General features: G+C 33.3%; 1 protein-coding gene across 1 annotated transcript; it reads right to left on the bottom strand.

The window, feature by feature from the left end:
- Nucleotides 1–11,140: 11,140 nt before the first annotated feature.
- On the bottom strand, nucleotides 11,141–15,898 carry LOC149575593 (laccase-12-like). Its single transcript, XM_089816054.1, has 6 exons — nucleotides 15,755–15,898; nucleotides 15,320–15,471; nucleotides 14,309–14,553; nucleotides 13,173–13,298; nucleotides 11,745–12,728; nucleotides 11,141–11,369 (listed from the first exon to the last, which is right to left on the bottom strand). The coding sequence occupies exons 1-6, from the start codon at nucleotides 15,896–15,898 to the stop codon at nucleotides 11,239–11,241; spliced, it is 1,782 nt and encodes a 593-aa protein (XP_089672180.1). The 3' UTR covers nucleotides 11,141–11,238.
- Between the last annotated feature and the right edge of the window lie 2,129 nt (nucleotides 15,899–18,027).

Below are 18,027 nucleotides of genomic sequence, written 5' to 3'. Positions count from 1 at the left end.
ACCCAATGCATAATGGCATCCACCATTGCTAATCCTCCATCCAGTGACTCATGTCCCCCATCTCCTAACTCCATCTTGGGTGCCTATATCCCCAAGCATGCTTCCACAAATCCTCCATCACGCCCGCATCTACCATCTATCCCCCATATGCTCTTTTCACACCCATCCCAACATGTGCCAATGTTGCTCTTGCAAGCATCCCCATCTCATGCTCCTTTCCAACCTTTTCATCCCTCCATCTCCTACCATCAATCCCATCTAATCCAATCTATTGCATAAATCACACATCCGGTGTACCAACAGCTAGCAACAAAATTGAACATTCCAACAGCCAGTGAAAAATCCCAAAAAAAGCAAAAATAGCTTAAGAAATCCAAAATCATTCCAGCTAAGTCCAAAGTCAAAAAATCAAAAAAAATAAAGAAAAATAAAGCGTTCACTAGTGAAAACTTGGCAATTCAAGCGCCTTGGACAAGTACCATGATGAAAACTTGGCAAACAAGCATCATGCGTAATCTTGCCATCCCCAACTTAGCCTATCACCCTCATGCTTTTGGTCATCTCTTGACATCCAACTCCATCTTCCAATCTATCCACCTATCCTCCACCCTCCATCTTGCATGTCACACCATCCACTTATCTCCTGCAGCTTCAGCCAACCATCTCAGCTATCATCCATCTCCCTAGCCCCTTCAGCTTTTTCCATCCTAGCTTCAATCCTATCACATCCATCATAAGACCTCCTTTTGCATGTTATCTTCTGATTGGGGGCACTATATTCCTTGGAGATCTTGTCTTGTCCATCCTCCCTTGTCATTAGTATCCCACTCTACGCTATCCTCATGCAAACCCAATGGCATCTCTTTATATCCATCATAATCCTAGCTATCTACCATCCTATCCAGCCATCTCATCCTGCTCCTCTAGCTATCCTTGGTCACAAAATCTCTCACCATCATTGGATGCATCCTGCCAAATCCATATCTTTCGCTATCACCCCACCCTTAGCTTTCGCATCTTGCACAACATCAAACCAACCCTCTATCCTATCATCCTGAGCTTTTGCCTGCTTGTAACTATCTTGGTTAGCTTCAGCTTGTAAATATCTTGGTCTATCAGGTTGTACATCCTCTTTAGCTTAGTACCATTGTATCTATCTAGATTTTGTGTCAGTTCCTCCTTGATCAACATCTTACACACATCACACATCTTGGTTAGCTATTCCAATGCATCCTTTAGCTAGATCTCCTGTCACTAAAGTGTTATCCTTCTTAGTTCAGCTTGCCAGACGCATCACTCACCCAGATCCATCGGCTTAGGTCCTCTCCGATAGATCCTTGTAGGATATAGCTTTCCTCATGTCTGATCTTGGTCTATTAGTACCTCATCCTACCCATCTCGTTGGCAAACGGTTCTCTTTTGGATTTTTGCTTTCTTTTGATTTGGACTCTTCCCTGTTGGGTCTTGAAATATCTTTTCCAAGCAATCTCCTTGTTCCCTCCTCAAGGTTGCCACGATTTTCCATATCATGGTATACTGCGAAAGGGGCAATCTGAGCGTAACGTCTTGATCAGGTCTTTCATTTGTTTTTTCTTTTCTGCTTGTGGGTTACCCAGTGTCCGTTCCACGCTGCTTCTTTTAGGAATCATGCGTGATGCTAGGGCAATCCTTGCGTGTTTGTTTTGAGTCAGTTCGTCAGTCCTCTAGATAGTTGGTGAAAAGGCCTTGATGTTCTTGGTAACCTTGGCAATTAACCAACAGTCCTATAGCAAATCTAGTACTCAACTACATGGTGGTACTTCTCTTTGAAGTATCCCCCCACTCAAAAAGCTTCAATGGTTTTCCTTCATCTTCATTATCCCCCATCCATATCCAGCATCCGTCTCTCCTACCCCAGCTTATGCATCAGTATCTCTTTGAATCACTCCTCACCTTTAGCTTTAGGGATCCACAATCCTAGTCTTAGGGATCCACCAATCCAAACCAATCCACCAAGCCTCATCTTTCGAGATCCCCAATCTTAGTCCTAGGGATGTCTGAAACCCATCTTCCACCAATTTGACTCTTTGAAATCTTATTGCATCAGCTTTATCATCCCATCATCCATCTCCCTATCCTGGTTTCCTTTTATAGCACTCCACTCCTTCATCCTCTGCAATCCCTGAGATCTTAAGCTTGCTTCCTCTTGTTCCTTTGATTCTCCCTTTATCATTCTCATGTAGTGAGAGGTTGAGCTAACTAAATCTCTTCTCTTAAGCCAATCTGAGTCTTCTTTCTCATCTTAGATTCTTGTACTTTCAAGAATTCATCGAGCCTCGCTTTCTCTCCCCACCGCCTTCTTGAGGGGGCATCTTGCAGTCCATTCTCTCCTCTTCTGCTCTAGCCTTGGACATCTTATTTTCTTATCTTTGATGCCATGCCACTTGCGGCATCACATCAAAGAGGGGCAAAATGTAGACACCTAAAAATCCTTTAGAAAATAAAATATTTTTATTTTTTGAAAAAAGTCCCTGATGACATCATCATTTATTAATTTATTAATTATTTAATTAATTAATTTATTTTTATGCCATTAAATCCCTTTATCTTAATTAAAAATATTTAATTAAAGAATCCCTCCCAAAAGTGTTTAAATCTTATTTAAACATTATTTCCTTATTTATTAATTATTTAATTAATAAATTGACCAAAAAACCCAAAATAAATAAAAAATTTATTTTTTGCCCAAAACTTGGCCAATTTTCTTAAGACCACTAACCTCTTCCAAAATCTTCTAATCCTTCTTTAATTTTGATTAAAGGCTGATCCCATCATTTCCTACCCCTAATCCCAACTCAAAATATTTAATTAAGATTAAATATTAATCCTCATGTTTATTTAAAAGGTTTTAATAAATATCTCCTCAACCCAAACCCTTGAAATAAATAAAACTTTATTTATTTCCTAAAAATTTAATTTATCCTCATCCTAAGAAGTTCTAGACTCTTCTAGAAAGTCTTCATCCTCATCCTAGGAAGTTCTAGACTATTCTAGAAAGTCTTTATCCTCATCCAAAGTCTAGACTCTTCTAGAAGATGTTTTTAAACCTAATCCTAATCCCCTCCTAACCTTGTCACATTCCCTAAACATGGGTTAAAACTTACTAACCCAAGCCAAAGTTAACAAATATCTCCTCCTTCACCCACCCTCATTAAATGCCATCCACTTGCCTATCCCTCAGCTAATCCTAAACCATCCTAATCCATCCTCTAATCATTTGCACAATCCTAAGCAAGCTTAAAACCTTCCTAATCAAGTCCAAGTCGAAATTCCTCTCATCTCCTTCAAAATACCCCAACCCTAAAACTTTATGAAGCCCACTAGGCCATAAATGACTCTTCCAAGCCCTTTTATTGCTAATACAAGCCATTATGAGGGTCTTTATGAAGATTTTATCCCTTGAGCCTCCTTTGTTGACTCATCCTTCCCCTTTCCTCCATCCTCTCACCTTGTGACATGTGTCACTCTCTGATTGGTTGTAAGGAAGCACAATTCATGTGCTCTCCTCTCATGCAATATGAGCCCTCCATGAGCTTTTTCCCATCCTTGCATCTTAGCCCTCAATCCCTCAAGCCTCTTGCCTATAAATTGGATCCTTCCCCTTTTCAAAACAACACAATCCATGAAGTAAAGTCATAATGCCATTTTAAGAAGCCATTTTACATCAAAACCATACACTCACACCCAAATTCCAACTCCATTTGACGCCATTTTTGAAGCATAAGCTTGAGCATACATCCTATCTATTTAGACAAAGCCACTCAACAAGAGAGCTTCTTATTGAGAGAATCCATTAATGGCTCATATTCTCAATTGAGAGCTCATCTTAGTCTATCTTGAAGTTTATGAATTTTGTTTAGTTTGTAGAAGCTTTATTTACATTTGGTTTCTATTAGCATACTAACATTGCTCATATATAGATAGTACTAAGAGTTGTTGGATAATGATTTATGTGGTCTTTCCCCTAAATTTTTTTGGACAGTGTGTCCTTCTGCCTTCCAAAACTCCTAACAAGGTTGGCACAACTCCTAACAAGGTTAGAATCACCTCACAGGGATTCAAAGTCTCTTAACAGGGAGTGATGTAATTCATTGACCCCTAACAAAGTCCATCCTCTTAGATGGAACTTATATATTACTACATCATTTTTTGGGTACCATCCCCATCGGGATTTTTTGTCTAATCAAGGGTTTCTCTAGTTAAAAAATCTGATGTTACTATGTATGGTGACCTTTCTATGGTTGTCGCACTTATTGATTACATGTTTCAAATTTAACAAAGATAATAAAAGTTTTTTTTAATTGTATAACTAATTCACCCCCCTCCCCCTCTCAGTTATCTTGGTGGACTTTACTTTCTAACAATTGGTATTAGAGCATCAGGTCCTTGAAGGAAAAGTTAAATAGCTTAAGGATATCTATGGTGATTCATTTTAGAAAAGAAATTCCAAAGTTTTATGGAATTAACTATGACATTTGGAAAGAGAAGATGAAGATGCATCTTCGGTGCCTAGGTCTAGGATATTGGTTGATCACTTAAAATGAGAAAGAAATAATTGGTGAAGACAAGATTGACTCTTGTACAAAAGATCAAAGAGATCTACTTATGTGCAATATGTTTACTAGGGAAGCGCTTTTGATAGATCTTCCTAAATATGAGTATAGTTAGGTAAAATATTTAAATCCATCATGATAATTTGGAAAGTTTTGGAATATACTTTTGAAAGTGATAAGCATGCCAAAAAGGTTAGATTATAGAATTGGATATGTTTATTTGAAGAAGCTAAATTTATGGAAGATGAATATGTAAGAATTTAATTTGGTAGAATATAAAAAATTGTTGCATGAATAAAGGCTTGAAATGGAAAGAAGGATGAAGATAAAATTGTAAGGAAAGAAGGATGAAGACACCTGCATATAAGTAGACAACATAGATGGTTGAACATGTTATACCATGCACATACACAAAATTTTACAATAGAAATTCTTCTTGGAAGATTCAGAATCAGTTGAGATTAGTTTGAGACAAAGTGGAGATCTTCCTAGGATTGAGACTACTTTCAACGCATTGAGTGTTCAACCTACTTTGACAAGAAGTGTAAGTACTAGGGGGAATTAATGCTAGCAACAATGGAGGAAAATTAGAATATAAAAATAATGAAGAAAGAATTTTCCTACTTGTGAGAAGAGAACTTGAAGGTAAGAAAATATTTAAATACAGGACTTGTAATGAATATGGTTATTATGCTTCTAAGTTCCCTAAAAGAGTAAAGAAGTATAGAAGGAATTTCAAGACTAGGAAGCCTAGAGAATGTCTTAATGCAAATGATGAGGATCTAGAAGCTAGTGTGGAAATATTTTTGATTGAAAGTGATGGAATAGGATTTGTTTCTATTAAGAAGGAAAGTATTGAAAAAAGAAGTTAGAGAAGAAAGAGCCCTAGTGTTACAAGTGGAAAAGAACAAATCTGATTGGATCATAGATAGTGGTTGTTCACACCATATGACTGGAGATATGAACAAGCTCATTGAATTTAGAAATTATGATGGAGGAATTGATAGAGTTGGAAATAATGCATCCTATCACATAAAAGGAATAGGATTTATTACTCTTGATGGAAAAAATAACACTGATAATGTTTATTTTGCTGATAGTTTGAAACATAATTTTTTGAGTGTTAGGCAGCTAACAAGGGATATTAGTTGGAATCTATAGAGAAAATATGTACTATCAAGGATAAAGATGGTAAAATGATTGGTACTACTACAAGAACAAGATGTAATGTTTTTCAGTTGAATCTTATAAAAATGACATATTTAGTTGCTAAAGTTGATAATAATTAGTTATGGTATAAGAGGTTTTGTCACATAAACTTTGATAGTATTGTGAAGATCATTACTACACTTGTTGTTAGAGATTTTCCTAAAATTGTAAAGCCTACTAACATGGTATGCAAGAAATGTATTATGTAAAAGAAGAAGAAAAGTACTTTTCTGAGTAAGAAGTTTACTATATCAAAGAAGTTGGAGATAGTACACACCAATTTGAATGGTCCTAGAAAGAAAAGATCCTTCTATGGTCAAATTTATTTTATGAATCTTATTGATGATTTTACTAGGATGATGTGGATATCATTTCTTAGAGACAAGTTTGAGCATTTTAGAAGTTTAAGGTGTTTAAGAATAGAGTTGAAAATGAATCTGGTTTGAAGATTAATTGTTTGAGATTTTATAGAGGTGGAGAGTTTACTTTGAATGATTTTAATAGTTTTTGTGAAGTGAATGATATAAAAACAACTTTTAACCCCTGAAATGCCTAAGTAGAATAATATAGTAGAGAGGATAAATATATCAGTAATAGAGGCAACAAGAGCTATGATGTTTGAGAACAATATTTGGAAGACATTTTGGAGAAAAGAAATCAATACAACAATATACACCATGAACATAGTACATATCAGAAAAGGTACTAGTAAGACTCCCTATGAGCTTTAGTTTGGAAATGTATCCTCAGTTAAGTATTTTAGAATCTTTGGAAGTAAGTGTTACATTAAGAAAGAAGATGATATTGGTAAGTTCGATGCAAGAATTAATGAAGGTATGTTTCTTGGTTAGTCATTGAAAAAAAAAAGCTTCTAAATATTTCAATTAGAGAACTAAGACTATTATTGAGAGTGCAAATGTTGAAGTCGATGAGAATTTTGGAATTCAAGAAAGAATGCTTCATCATAATTCTGATGAAGAGATTAAACCAAAGGATAACCAATAGAATTTTGAGTTGTTTTATGTGACTGGCGCAGATTTGCAGAATGACATAAAAATTATGGAACAAAGAGAAGAACCCTGGAGTGAACCTAAAGATGAAGTCAAAGCTGACACATTGTCACCTAATTAGAATCTAATAAAGAATTATCTTATTGATCAGATTATTGGAAGTAGGGACAAAGGAGTGATTATATGGAACAAGGTACAAAGAGAAGAATTATGTTTGATTTCTTAAGTTGAACCTAAGAATGTTGATGAAGTGAGTAAAGATGACATTTGGATTAAAGAAATGAGAGAAGAATTAGATCAGATTGAGTAGAATAATACATGGTAATGTTAAAATATTTAGAATAATTGAGAGGGGGGATTAGTTAACCATTAATGAATATTGTATTATTCATTAAGATAATAACAAATCTTTATTCTTCGATAATAAAGCCATCCTCAAACCTTTATGAATTTGAAAAAATAGAAAAAGCATGTGAAACCGCTTGGGAGTGAGATCCACGATCCTTCCCATGAAAAAAAAAAATCATTTCATATGACACACCCAACCAAACTTACAAGTACTAAATTTAAGAGCCTTCCATTTTATCGTAGCAACTTACTCTAAGACCCATAGGTTGAGACCTATATTGGTATTGTATTGAATGATGAATGGAAGCACATATAAGGCAACTGAACTATTTAAAAGAATGCCTCTTCAATATCTTCAATTCTTTGTTTTGGTTCTAATATGACAAGATAGTTGAATCTTAAAACCCCCATTGAGCTTCATTTTTGCACCTATCATTGCTCAGAGATAATGTAACTATATTCCCCATTTTACACCAAAGTTTACTAAATTGAGCTCTTAGATTTAAACTCATGTTACAAAAAATTTAGTTTGGCTACACAACAAAAAAATGCAAAAGTTACTCAATCATCCTGCTACACTTAGTATTGTAGTAAGAGAGTACCTACAACCAAACCTTGATATTGATGTTGATCGACTTCCAAAAGAACTCTTGCTATGTAAAGGCCAAAAAACAATGTTAACAACAAACCTTTGAATTCAAATGGGCCTTGAAAATGGATCACTTGGGGAGGTGGTAGATATTGTGTATACATCGGGTCATAAACTCCCATAACTGCCTCTATATGTGGTTGTCTGATTTGATAATTGCAATGACCCACCTTGGGACCAAGATGACCCAAAAAGTTTACCTATAGCACTTATATCCTTGGGTAATCATAGAAAAATACCACCATCCATGTCATGCGATCTCTCATTACATTAATCCAAGGATTGACACTTCAAAGAACAAAAATTGATACTAGTCCAATAGAAGAACAAGGGTTGACTTTGATAACTATATCAATAGTTAAATCACTAGACAACCTTCATATGGAGCCATCATTCTCTTTTGATCAATATTCAAGAGTGAAAAACAAACCATATATACCATTATTAGAAGAAAAAAAGAGTCTCAATTGCAACAACTTTCAATATATGAATCTATGTGTGTTTACTTCACCAATTTTTTAATTAGTTATATTTATGCATTTCAATATAATCTTTCCATAATGTATAAAATTATTGTGTTGTAGGTATCTTAAAGATACCCCTTCTGGCAATGCAATGCAGTTTATTGATTTATGCATATTTGCATGTATCCAATATCAACTATCATGTTTATTTAGAATAAAATTAATTAATACATATGTGTTTTGTGGAGAAACTAATGGTAACATGCTTTGTCTAAACAATTTTTTTTGTATTAAATAGGGAGATCAAAATACAAATGTTCACCGAAGAGTTTCAAATATACATGAGGTGAAGCCTTCAACAAATCCTCATGAGCATCCACCCATGCTAGCCAACCCAAACTATCCTCAATCCAAACAATGTTCTTTTTATTCTAAATTTGATTGAGCAAGAGGATCATGTTGTCAATGGTGTTTTTATTAGTCCTCCTCACTTCCTTATTCAACTGCTTGATAGCTTGCTCAAAATGTTGGAATTTGTCCACATGCCTCCTCCATAAGTGCCCATCCTTGAGCTTGGTGGTGAAGAAGGTGGCGTAACTAGTATTGAGAAGTCTTTTAAATTTGTCTTTATCAACTTTCCTAGATCTTCCAAAGAATGTTAGAAGAAAGAATGTTCCAGAAAAGATTAGTATCCTTCTTAATCCCATCAATATGACCAATAATAATTTCAAAAATATTAAACTTGGTAGGAAAAGAGATACCAAACATGAGCTAGATCTCTTTAGAAAAGCTACAATCAAAGAAAATATACCTGCTAGTTTCCAGAGTTCTATAGATAATATAATAATGCATCTCAAGAAGGTCCTTTCTAATGGGGAGTCTATCCAAAATTAACAACCATTTAAAACATTTGATTTTAGGGCCAATTGTGCTTTTCTACGGCTTATCAAAGTATTTCTTCCAAGAGGATACATCAAGATTAGTATACCAAACTTTATTGACATGGTTGATGATGAAATCATTATAATCAATAACACTATAGATATTCTTGGCTTTTAGCCTAGTTATAATGGTTCCATCCAGCCATTTAATGCTCAAAAAGTTGTTGGAGTCAACATGACAGATCATCCCACATAATAAGCTTGTCATTTTCAAAAATATCAACAAATTGCATGATCCAAAATTTAGCATTCTTTGGAAAACCCCTTTCAATGTTACTTCTAATAAGAACTTTACGAGGATCATCCCCATCCAAAGAGTGAAAGATCCATTTGGAGACGAGCTAAGCCCCCAGTTTTAAGGTCCTTCAACCCTAAGCCATTTATTTAACATCATGGAGCTTCTTGGTACCTTTGCCATCTGACCAAAGATAGTTCCTGATGGCCTTTTGAATTTCAAAGATTTGGCAATTATTAAACATCCAGGCAGAGACATAATATATGATGTAAGAGGAGAAGATTTCTTGGCAAACCTAAACTCTACCAGCCAGGGATAAAGGTCTGTTGTGCCATTTATTTAACTTTTTGGTGATTTTTTCCTTAATCCAAAGCTACATGTCTTTAAGAGAAGTTTCAATAGAGAAAGGGATACCAAGATACCTAACAATATTGTGAGGACCTCCCTACTGAAAATTATATTTTTTAAACTAGTCAGGTGGCTGATCCTTCCATCCAAGACATATGGATTTGGAGATGAGCCCCAAAGAAACGTGTACAACCTTGTGAAACTTGATGAACCAAGCCAAAACTTCCTAAGAAACCCAACTGAGGAAACTAAAAGGAATGTCAATATGAAAGGTGTAAATTTGAGGCGATGTCTATGCAGGGACCACCATTCATTAGGATTTTTAATTAATAGAAAACATTTTTAAAAATTGTATTCTAATTTAGTTTAATTTTTAAATTATTAAAAAAAAATGGTGAACATGCAAAGTTTCAACATGCAATAAATGTTTTTTCTTCTATATTTCTTATATAAATTTAAGAATATGAATGTGACTATGGTGGATTTGATTGTTATTCATGTAAAATTAAAAAAATTAAATTTATTTTTTGTTGTTTACATTCCTTTCGTGTTGTATTAAATATTGGCAAAAATATACATGGACAACTATCTTATATAGACTTCTACCTTTTACCACTATCGGCATACCCCTTGCTCCTTTGGGTGCAAGTGCTAGTATATGATGTTTTAAGGATTACCTCAACAACATGTCAAACATTTTTAAAAAAGAAGATAATGATAGCTTAGAATAAAGAAGATAATGACAGATTTATTGCAAGCATTTAGAAGAAATCAGCACCAATCCTTACATTAGAAAATCCTTGTTTTTCATAAGAAGATACTAGTGTATTGATGCAAAATTCCATTTCATTTGACAGTTATAAATAACGAGCAAGTCAATTTTAAATTTTACAGATATTACCAAAAGAGTGCTTTCAACCATTACTTATGCTTTCTCTAGTGGTCAACAATTGCATGATTAACTGATACATGGAGAACAAATGCAAATCTGCTTTTTCTAGCTGTTCTAATATTGTATCCGCTGTAAGTACACTTCTGGCGTTCCTGTCTATTGCTCACTGCACTATGGAGAATAATGAAAAACAGTTGAGAAGCTTTATTTAGCAATCAGATTTTCCATTCTGTCATGTGATTATTTTCTTTATGATTGTTCTTTAGTCTCTGTTCCCACAAACCAGATATAATGATCTTTAAACTTTTACAATATTTAAAAATGCTGCTGCAGTTTTTGAATGGTTTGATTTTATGTACTCTGGTACCAGTATCAGGCTATATAGAAGTTAGAAAAGCCACACTAAAATCTTATTTCTTAGGAAATGAAGAAGAATTTAACTGACAAAAAAGTTAGAAAACATCAATACATTTCAGTTTTATTGATAAACATCTTATTCTGATGGAAACAAATTTGTAAACAAGAGCTTATACAGCATATGGTAGTCAAATCAGCACTGGGGTAGATCGGGAGGAGGAGGAAGCAATGTTCGGTTGTTGCCTGCTCCGTCCTTCACAATAAATACCATGTTGAATCCAAAATCAGAATGAACTTCGAAATGGCAATGCACAAACCATACTCCTGTTATACACACAACAAAAACAAACAAAATGTGTAAGATACATTAGATTTTCACAATAATTAAGATGGATAAAATTTCAATAATATGATTCTCGTTTGTATCAATATTTCAAATTGTATTCTATGATTCATTTCTCTCACCTTAATGAAGAATAAGTTTGCTCATGAATATAAAATGTAATCAGAAATACAAACAAAATTCATACTCAATAAACTCCTAAAACAAAGAATGAAAAAAGTTGTAATTCAAAATTGCATCCATCTATAGGATAATTGTGAACCTCTTATCTCGGAGGTGTTGGAGAGGCTACTCAAACTTAGTAATAAAAATTTATCATAACACATAACAATAATTAATTCTGGTTTCTGCATTACCTGGATTGTCGGCTGTGAATCTGATGGCTGCCCACCCACCACTGGGAACTCCAATTGTATTGCGCCGTGGAGGATCCACCAGGTTGAAATTACTAGGATCAGTTTGTGCATTATAGTTACCAAACCCTTGTCCCACAACATAAAAATCATACCCATGAACATGAACAGGATGGCTTTCATTGCTCAGAATGCTGGTGCCCTGAAACACAATCTGCACATTGCTATTGAAATCAATGACTTTCACTTTGGTCCCTACTTCAGGAAACAAAATATCCTGTCTCTGATTTGTAGCAGTGTAATCAAACACCAAAGGGGGATCACTTGGAAAATCTGTGGTATAAACCCCACTAATACCTCCATAGTAGGCTTGAAGAATAGCAATATCTGGCCTTGCAAATGTAATGTTATTGAAGCTTCCAACCACTTTTAAGCCACCCAATGCCGTGCAAGAGCCGGATGCGCAGACTCCAAGACCAATCCCCTCGGTTATGAGCATTGATATATCAATTGTTGTAGGGACATTGGGAAAAAGGCCAGGAAAATAAGCATTGAGGACAGATAGATAGGGAAACAGAGTAGGGACATTGGGATAAGCACTTTTTAGACTTGTACTGAAATTATAAGCAGTTTGGGTGTCATTGAATTGGGGAAGAGAGGGCATTACAGGAGTACTACCACTGATTAGGTATTGTAAGATTGCTGTTGTAGTGGAATTGTTGATGGGCACAGAAGGTCCGCTCCTGTAAGCCCTTGTAGCCATGTAATATGATCCAGATAGACGGTTTGTTTGCAGGAGAACATCTACAGTTTGTCCAGGATATATCACCACCACATCTGTAGAGTATGGTTTGGTATATGAGGCGTCCACTGATACAACTATCATTGTGTGGTTTGCTATTTTGAAGAACAAGGGTTCGTTCATCACGGCACTGATGATTCGTAGGAGGTATGTTAGCCCCGGCAGAACTGAAAAACGGGCTGTATCTGCAATTGGGTCAACAAATATGTGAGCGACCAATTGATTCAATTTGTCTAAAAGACATTAAAGTTCTCTTAGAGATGAAGATAGTCTTGGGCATAATTTGTTTTTGTGTTTTTTTATCTGATTAGGGTTTCTAATTAAATTCTATGATCTATTATAAGAATAGAGCAACAATGTCGATCGAATTGTTATAGGACCATTAATTGGTTCTATTTATAAATAAAGAGAGTGTTGTGTATGATTTCTGAATTTAATTATAGTATTTGATTAAATTCTATGATCTATCAGAAACAGATAATGGTATAAACCCATTTGACTGAGTTATTACTCTATCCTTGATCATAGATGGTAGAATTTGATTCAAAATATGAAAAAGTTATACAATAAAATTTAAATGTCATGCACAATAACAAAATGAATTATAAAAATAATATATTTGGGCTAACCAGACGAAGAGCATGCATATAAGTCTCCTGGCTGGCTGTTAATGGTGTATGCATCTGAATCAGCTGGCAGCCCTGTTTGAATGTCCGCAGCTAATACATCTACAATATTTGCATTCCACCATTCGCCTGTGCAACACAGCAAACATAAGGCTTGAATTTCTTGCAAACAGGTTTCAAATAATTTGATGGAGAACTCACTACATTTGGGCCAAATAACGATTTATTCAGCAAAGAGACTTTCAACAAGAATTTTTTTTACATAAATTGTAACATTAATGTTCATCAATGACTACTTTTGGGACATTTGAGTTTTCTAAGTTTAATTGCTATTCTATTTCTTTCCTATTTTGGAAAGACGTAGTTTTTAAGAACTTCAGAATTTTGAGAATGAGAATATTATATTCAAAGACAAACTTTTGGTTATTAATTAATGGGTCATATTTCATTTGTCAAAGGATCGAAGATACCACATATCCAATACTATACTTTGCGTTTGAACTATCATTTAAATATTTTGCAGCTTTATGTTATATTTCTACTCGTTTTGTTAGAATGATTGATTACTACATATAAAAAAAAGTTAGAAAGGTTTTTTTCCTTTTTCTGTAGAAAACAACTTTCAAAAAGTGTTTTCTGGTAGCACTAAAATACAAATTTAAGTCTATTGAAGAGTAGATGAAGAAAGATAACTAAACAAAGTCATGACTACTGAACCATACTACAAGGACCGTGCTAACATTGGAGGCTCATCTAAGAACAAGTCTAATTTTCTAGACATCTAAAACAATTCAATTCAGTTAATGGCAAATCTATTTCAAATGTCAGATTCCATCTATACATCATATTCTATGTTAAAATTTCTACTATATATTATTGAAAAACAGATCATAAAAAATACTATATTGTTATAGTCAATATATTACATTTTCAAAAATTCATAAGAAATTATGTCTATATTTGTAGACATCAATTTGTGATATATCATAATAGGAAAAAAATGATACAAAACAAATGTGTTCACCTAAACTTGACATATAAAAGAACATTTAGAAAAAATAATTAAGAAAACAAATAAAACCAAAATGAAGTTATCAATAACCACAAGTTGAAGGATTTTTAAGGCATAGATAATGGACCTAAAATAATAGGAAACTCAGCAGCTGGTTGGACAAAAGGATAAGTGATTCCAAGCGGGGGTTTAACTATCAAAGCCCCATAAACTGTAGCTCGAAGCCATAAGATATGTGCATGCCACCACAGTGTCCCTTCCTGTTCTGTTACAGTGAAATTGTATGTATAATTGCTTCCCGGAGCAATGGGACATTGTGTTATGTAAGCTGGTCCATCAGCCCATCCAGATCCAAATTGCCTTATTCCATGCCTGCAACAAAAAACAAAACAAAATATTATTACTAAGTTTTCTTTGACGAATAAAAAGAGAATAAAAAGTTATTAGAGTAGATAGTATATTAATGTTTATTGTAGTTTTTGGTTTTGATTGTGTATATTATTTTTCTATATTTTAGATTATCTTTTTGATTTTTAATTAGGAAGAATATAAGATAATAGAATTGTAAGAAAGTTTGTTTATGGATTCTATTGTGTGTGTTTTCTAACATTAGTTATGGACTACACTCGGTGATCTATCATCAGAAAGAGAGGAGTACAAAAATTGTGATAAAAAGAAGTAGACCAAGCCTGACTGAAGACATAAGAAGAGAGAAGAATCAATTTCAGATAAAAAAGATCGTCGAGTTTGATTGAAATGTTAAGGAAAACAATGAACCAGTCAAAATCATAAATTAGATTGCAGTTACTCATACAATTTCATAGTTGGCTTCTATAATATCATCCACTAAGATTCAAATATAATTTCTGTAGTTCATATTAATTTACAGCTTTTAATTTTGATTGTGTAAACTTTTCTAACATAATCAGATTTTTTTGACGTTACAGATCAAACTCCAAAATCTTTTATCAAGAGAAGAAAATTATAAGAATTTTGACAGACCAACACTTAAAACATGATCGAAATGCTGTAAAAAATATACAATCAAAACCAGAATCTATAATTCATTGTAGTTAATCTTATATAATTTTATCACTAAAACTTGAAATTATACATGATCACCAATTTTTTATTATACCAATGGATTGTAATATTGTAAGCAGCCTGGTTTAGCACTTTGATAACAAGGTTGTCACCATTGTTAACAGTTACAGTGGGACCTGGAAACAGCCCATTGACAGTCACAATTTCTTGTTGCTTGCACAATCTAGTCACATTCACAGTGGTAATCTGCAAATAAAGAAAAGCAATCAAACTCGTACTCAATTATTAATAGGACGTCGCTATTCTTCAGACAAAATGTACCTTTGATCAAAATTGAAAAAATTGAAATACAATAGATTTGATTCAAATTTTTAACATTTATTCTTCATAATCAAAATCACTGTATTTTCGGAGATCTCAATCTATATTATTTTGACTTTTAAGACATTCTGTCTAGAACATAACCATCCCCTTATTACTATCATTGAATTTATTTCTTACTAGAAAGTTAAACATGACTAGAACTCACATTAAAGTTGTATTGGACGAGAGCCCCCCATGCTAGTCCTGGTGTCATGAAAATAACACAGACAAATGCTAATGCTATTGGCACCGCCATTGTTGCATATAACAAAGCTTCTTTTACTTCAAAACTATAAACTGCTTGACCCATTTATAGCACCAAGCTTGCGTTAACATTTGCAATGTCATAGGTTGACTACAGAGAGGATGCAGCAACATTACGCCATGCCAGTATCTATCTCTTATTTTTATCATTGTTCTTACTTCACGTAGAGAACATGGATGGAATTCTTGTAGATATTATAATGAAATTTGCACTGTTTGGATTCAGGAACGTGATATAGTGGGCATTGTTTACCACTTATCTTCTTCTCTATCTTTTGCAAGTTGTGATGTTTGGATGTTCTAGATGAAATCTAATCAAACAAGTTGCTCCATCCTTTGAGGATTTTAGCTGTTCTTCCCATGTTGGTGAACATGGAAAATGAATTGTCAAAACTTTTTGCAGTGGCAATTAAATCCTGATTTTTGTCGTGCCTATATCTGAATTATAAATTATATATGCTTTGGAATGTCAACGGCACACAGATATAATTGAAGATCTATCATTTGATAAAAAAATTTATCATCAATTCATGGTGATATCATCCTTTATATAATATGCACCTTTTTCCCCTGCTATGCACGATGGTAGCTGTTGATGTAAAGATATAGACAAAATGGGGAGCTGGCATTCATGATTTATTCAATTGACTTTAACAAAAAAGTTTGAAATGTACAGTCTTCCAACATTTAGATCTCTGCCAGTAGTATTACATATCAGTTTTATATATGTACATGTAGATCCTAAGTCATTAGTATCTTTCGAGATAATAAATGTTTCATATTTTAGAGTTGGATGATAGTTTTGAATGGAAATTCGATTGTACATCAGTATATAATTAAATAGATTTATTAAAAATATATTATTTTAATTATAAGCATTTAATGTTTGGAACACATGTTGTTAATCAATCTGGTTTGAGGGAGTCAAAGAAACATTATAGAAATGTTTGAATATTAATTATATTGATTTGTTTTTGTTTGAAGCATGAAATTATGGTACTAAAGGTAGTTAGAGTGAAAACTATTTCCACTACATTTTTAGAATAAAAGACTACATTATTATCTATTATATATTATATATTAGACATGTGTGGGGCATATATAATAGTATTAACTAGCTATATATATAGAGAGAGAGAGAGATAAAGTAAGTCGTGGGATATGGAGGTTTTAATTTAATATATTTTATTCATTTTGAAAAATTGAAGTCTTGATATGGCTAGACTTGCTTTAAATTGCTTTAAATATATTTATATATTTAGATTACTGAAATAAAATATATTTTATTTCAAATATTTTTAATTTATAGAAATTTCTTAAAATTATAATTTCAAGTTTGAGTTATCTCATTGCAGAAAGTACAAATATTAATATTAGACTTAAATAGAAGTCATATTAATATTTTAGAAATGGAATTGATATAAATATTTAAATCTAATAATTTATATTTATGTTATTAATTAAATCATTTATTATTTAAGATTATTTAAATTAAATGGCCTAGTGGTATTGCTCTTCTTAATATCAAAGCTAAAGATATATACAAAGTTATTAATCATAATGAAGACATCTTAAGTCATATTAATAAGATTTGGTATACTGATTTAGACAAACATGCTTGGATGAAAAAGTTTGATTATCTGTGGAAAAGCTCTATTGATCCAAAAATCAAATGTTTTAAATGGTTGCTTATTCTTAACAAGCTTCCTATTAGGAACTCTTTCTCTACTATTAATTACTACAACATTTGTAGGGTCCCTAAAACAGGTAGGCATATTTTATTTGAATGCACTTTTGCTAAAGAAATTTGGCTTATGTTTGGTATCTCTATTCCTACTTCCTTACTATTTTTGAGATTATTACTGGTTTTATCTGCAATGCTAAAAAGGATGTTAACATATTTTGGAATATTCTCTTAGCTAACATTTTATGGCAAATTTGGAAATGTAGAAATGAAGAAAGGTTCCAAAATAAACCTAGGCTTCTTACTGAGTCTTTTCGAAGTCTCACTTATTTTAAAAAAATTTCACAGGTCCAAATCACGATGAGAACCAATAAGTCCAAGTTCAAAAGGCTTCTTAAGGATGGATATGCTACCTTCTTTGCAAACGAGCTTAAGGATGGACACATTTGGAGACAGCATTTGGATAATGTCAAGCTCTTTAATCAGACCAT

Source organism: Cupressus sempervirens, chromosome 2, assembly GCF_028749045.1.
Source record: "Cupressus sempervirens isolate cs-2001-9-10 chromosome 2, ASM2874904v1, whole genome shotgun sequence".
In the NCBI taxonomy this organism is placed as follows: Eukaryota; Viridiplantae; Streptophyta; class Pinopsida; order Cupressales; family Cupressaceae; genus Cupressus; species Cupressus sempervirens.
The sequence above is the reverse complement of the archived record's forward strand: the minus strand, read 5'-3'. Positions and strand labels throughout refer to the sequence as shown.

Excerpts from the sequence above, each read along its gene's own strand:
- LOC149575593 (XM_089816054.1), bottom strand. The coding sequence starts at position 15,898 with ATGGGTCAAGCAGTTTATAGTTTTGAAGTAAAAGAAGCTTTGTTATAT. Across the intron at positions 15,472-15,754 it reads TCGTCCAATACAACTTTAAT|ATTACCACTGTGAATGTGAC; the intron begins GTGAGTTCTAGT and ends CTTTATTTGCAG. Across the intron at positions 12,729-13,172 it reads ATATGCATGCTCTTCGTCTG|ATACAGCCCGTTTTTCAGTT; the intron begins GTTAGCCCAAAT and ends ACCCAATTGCAG.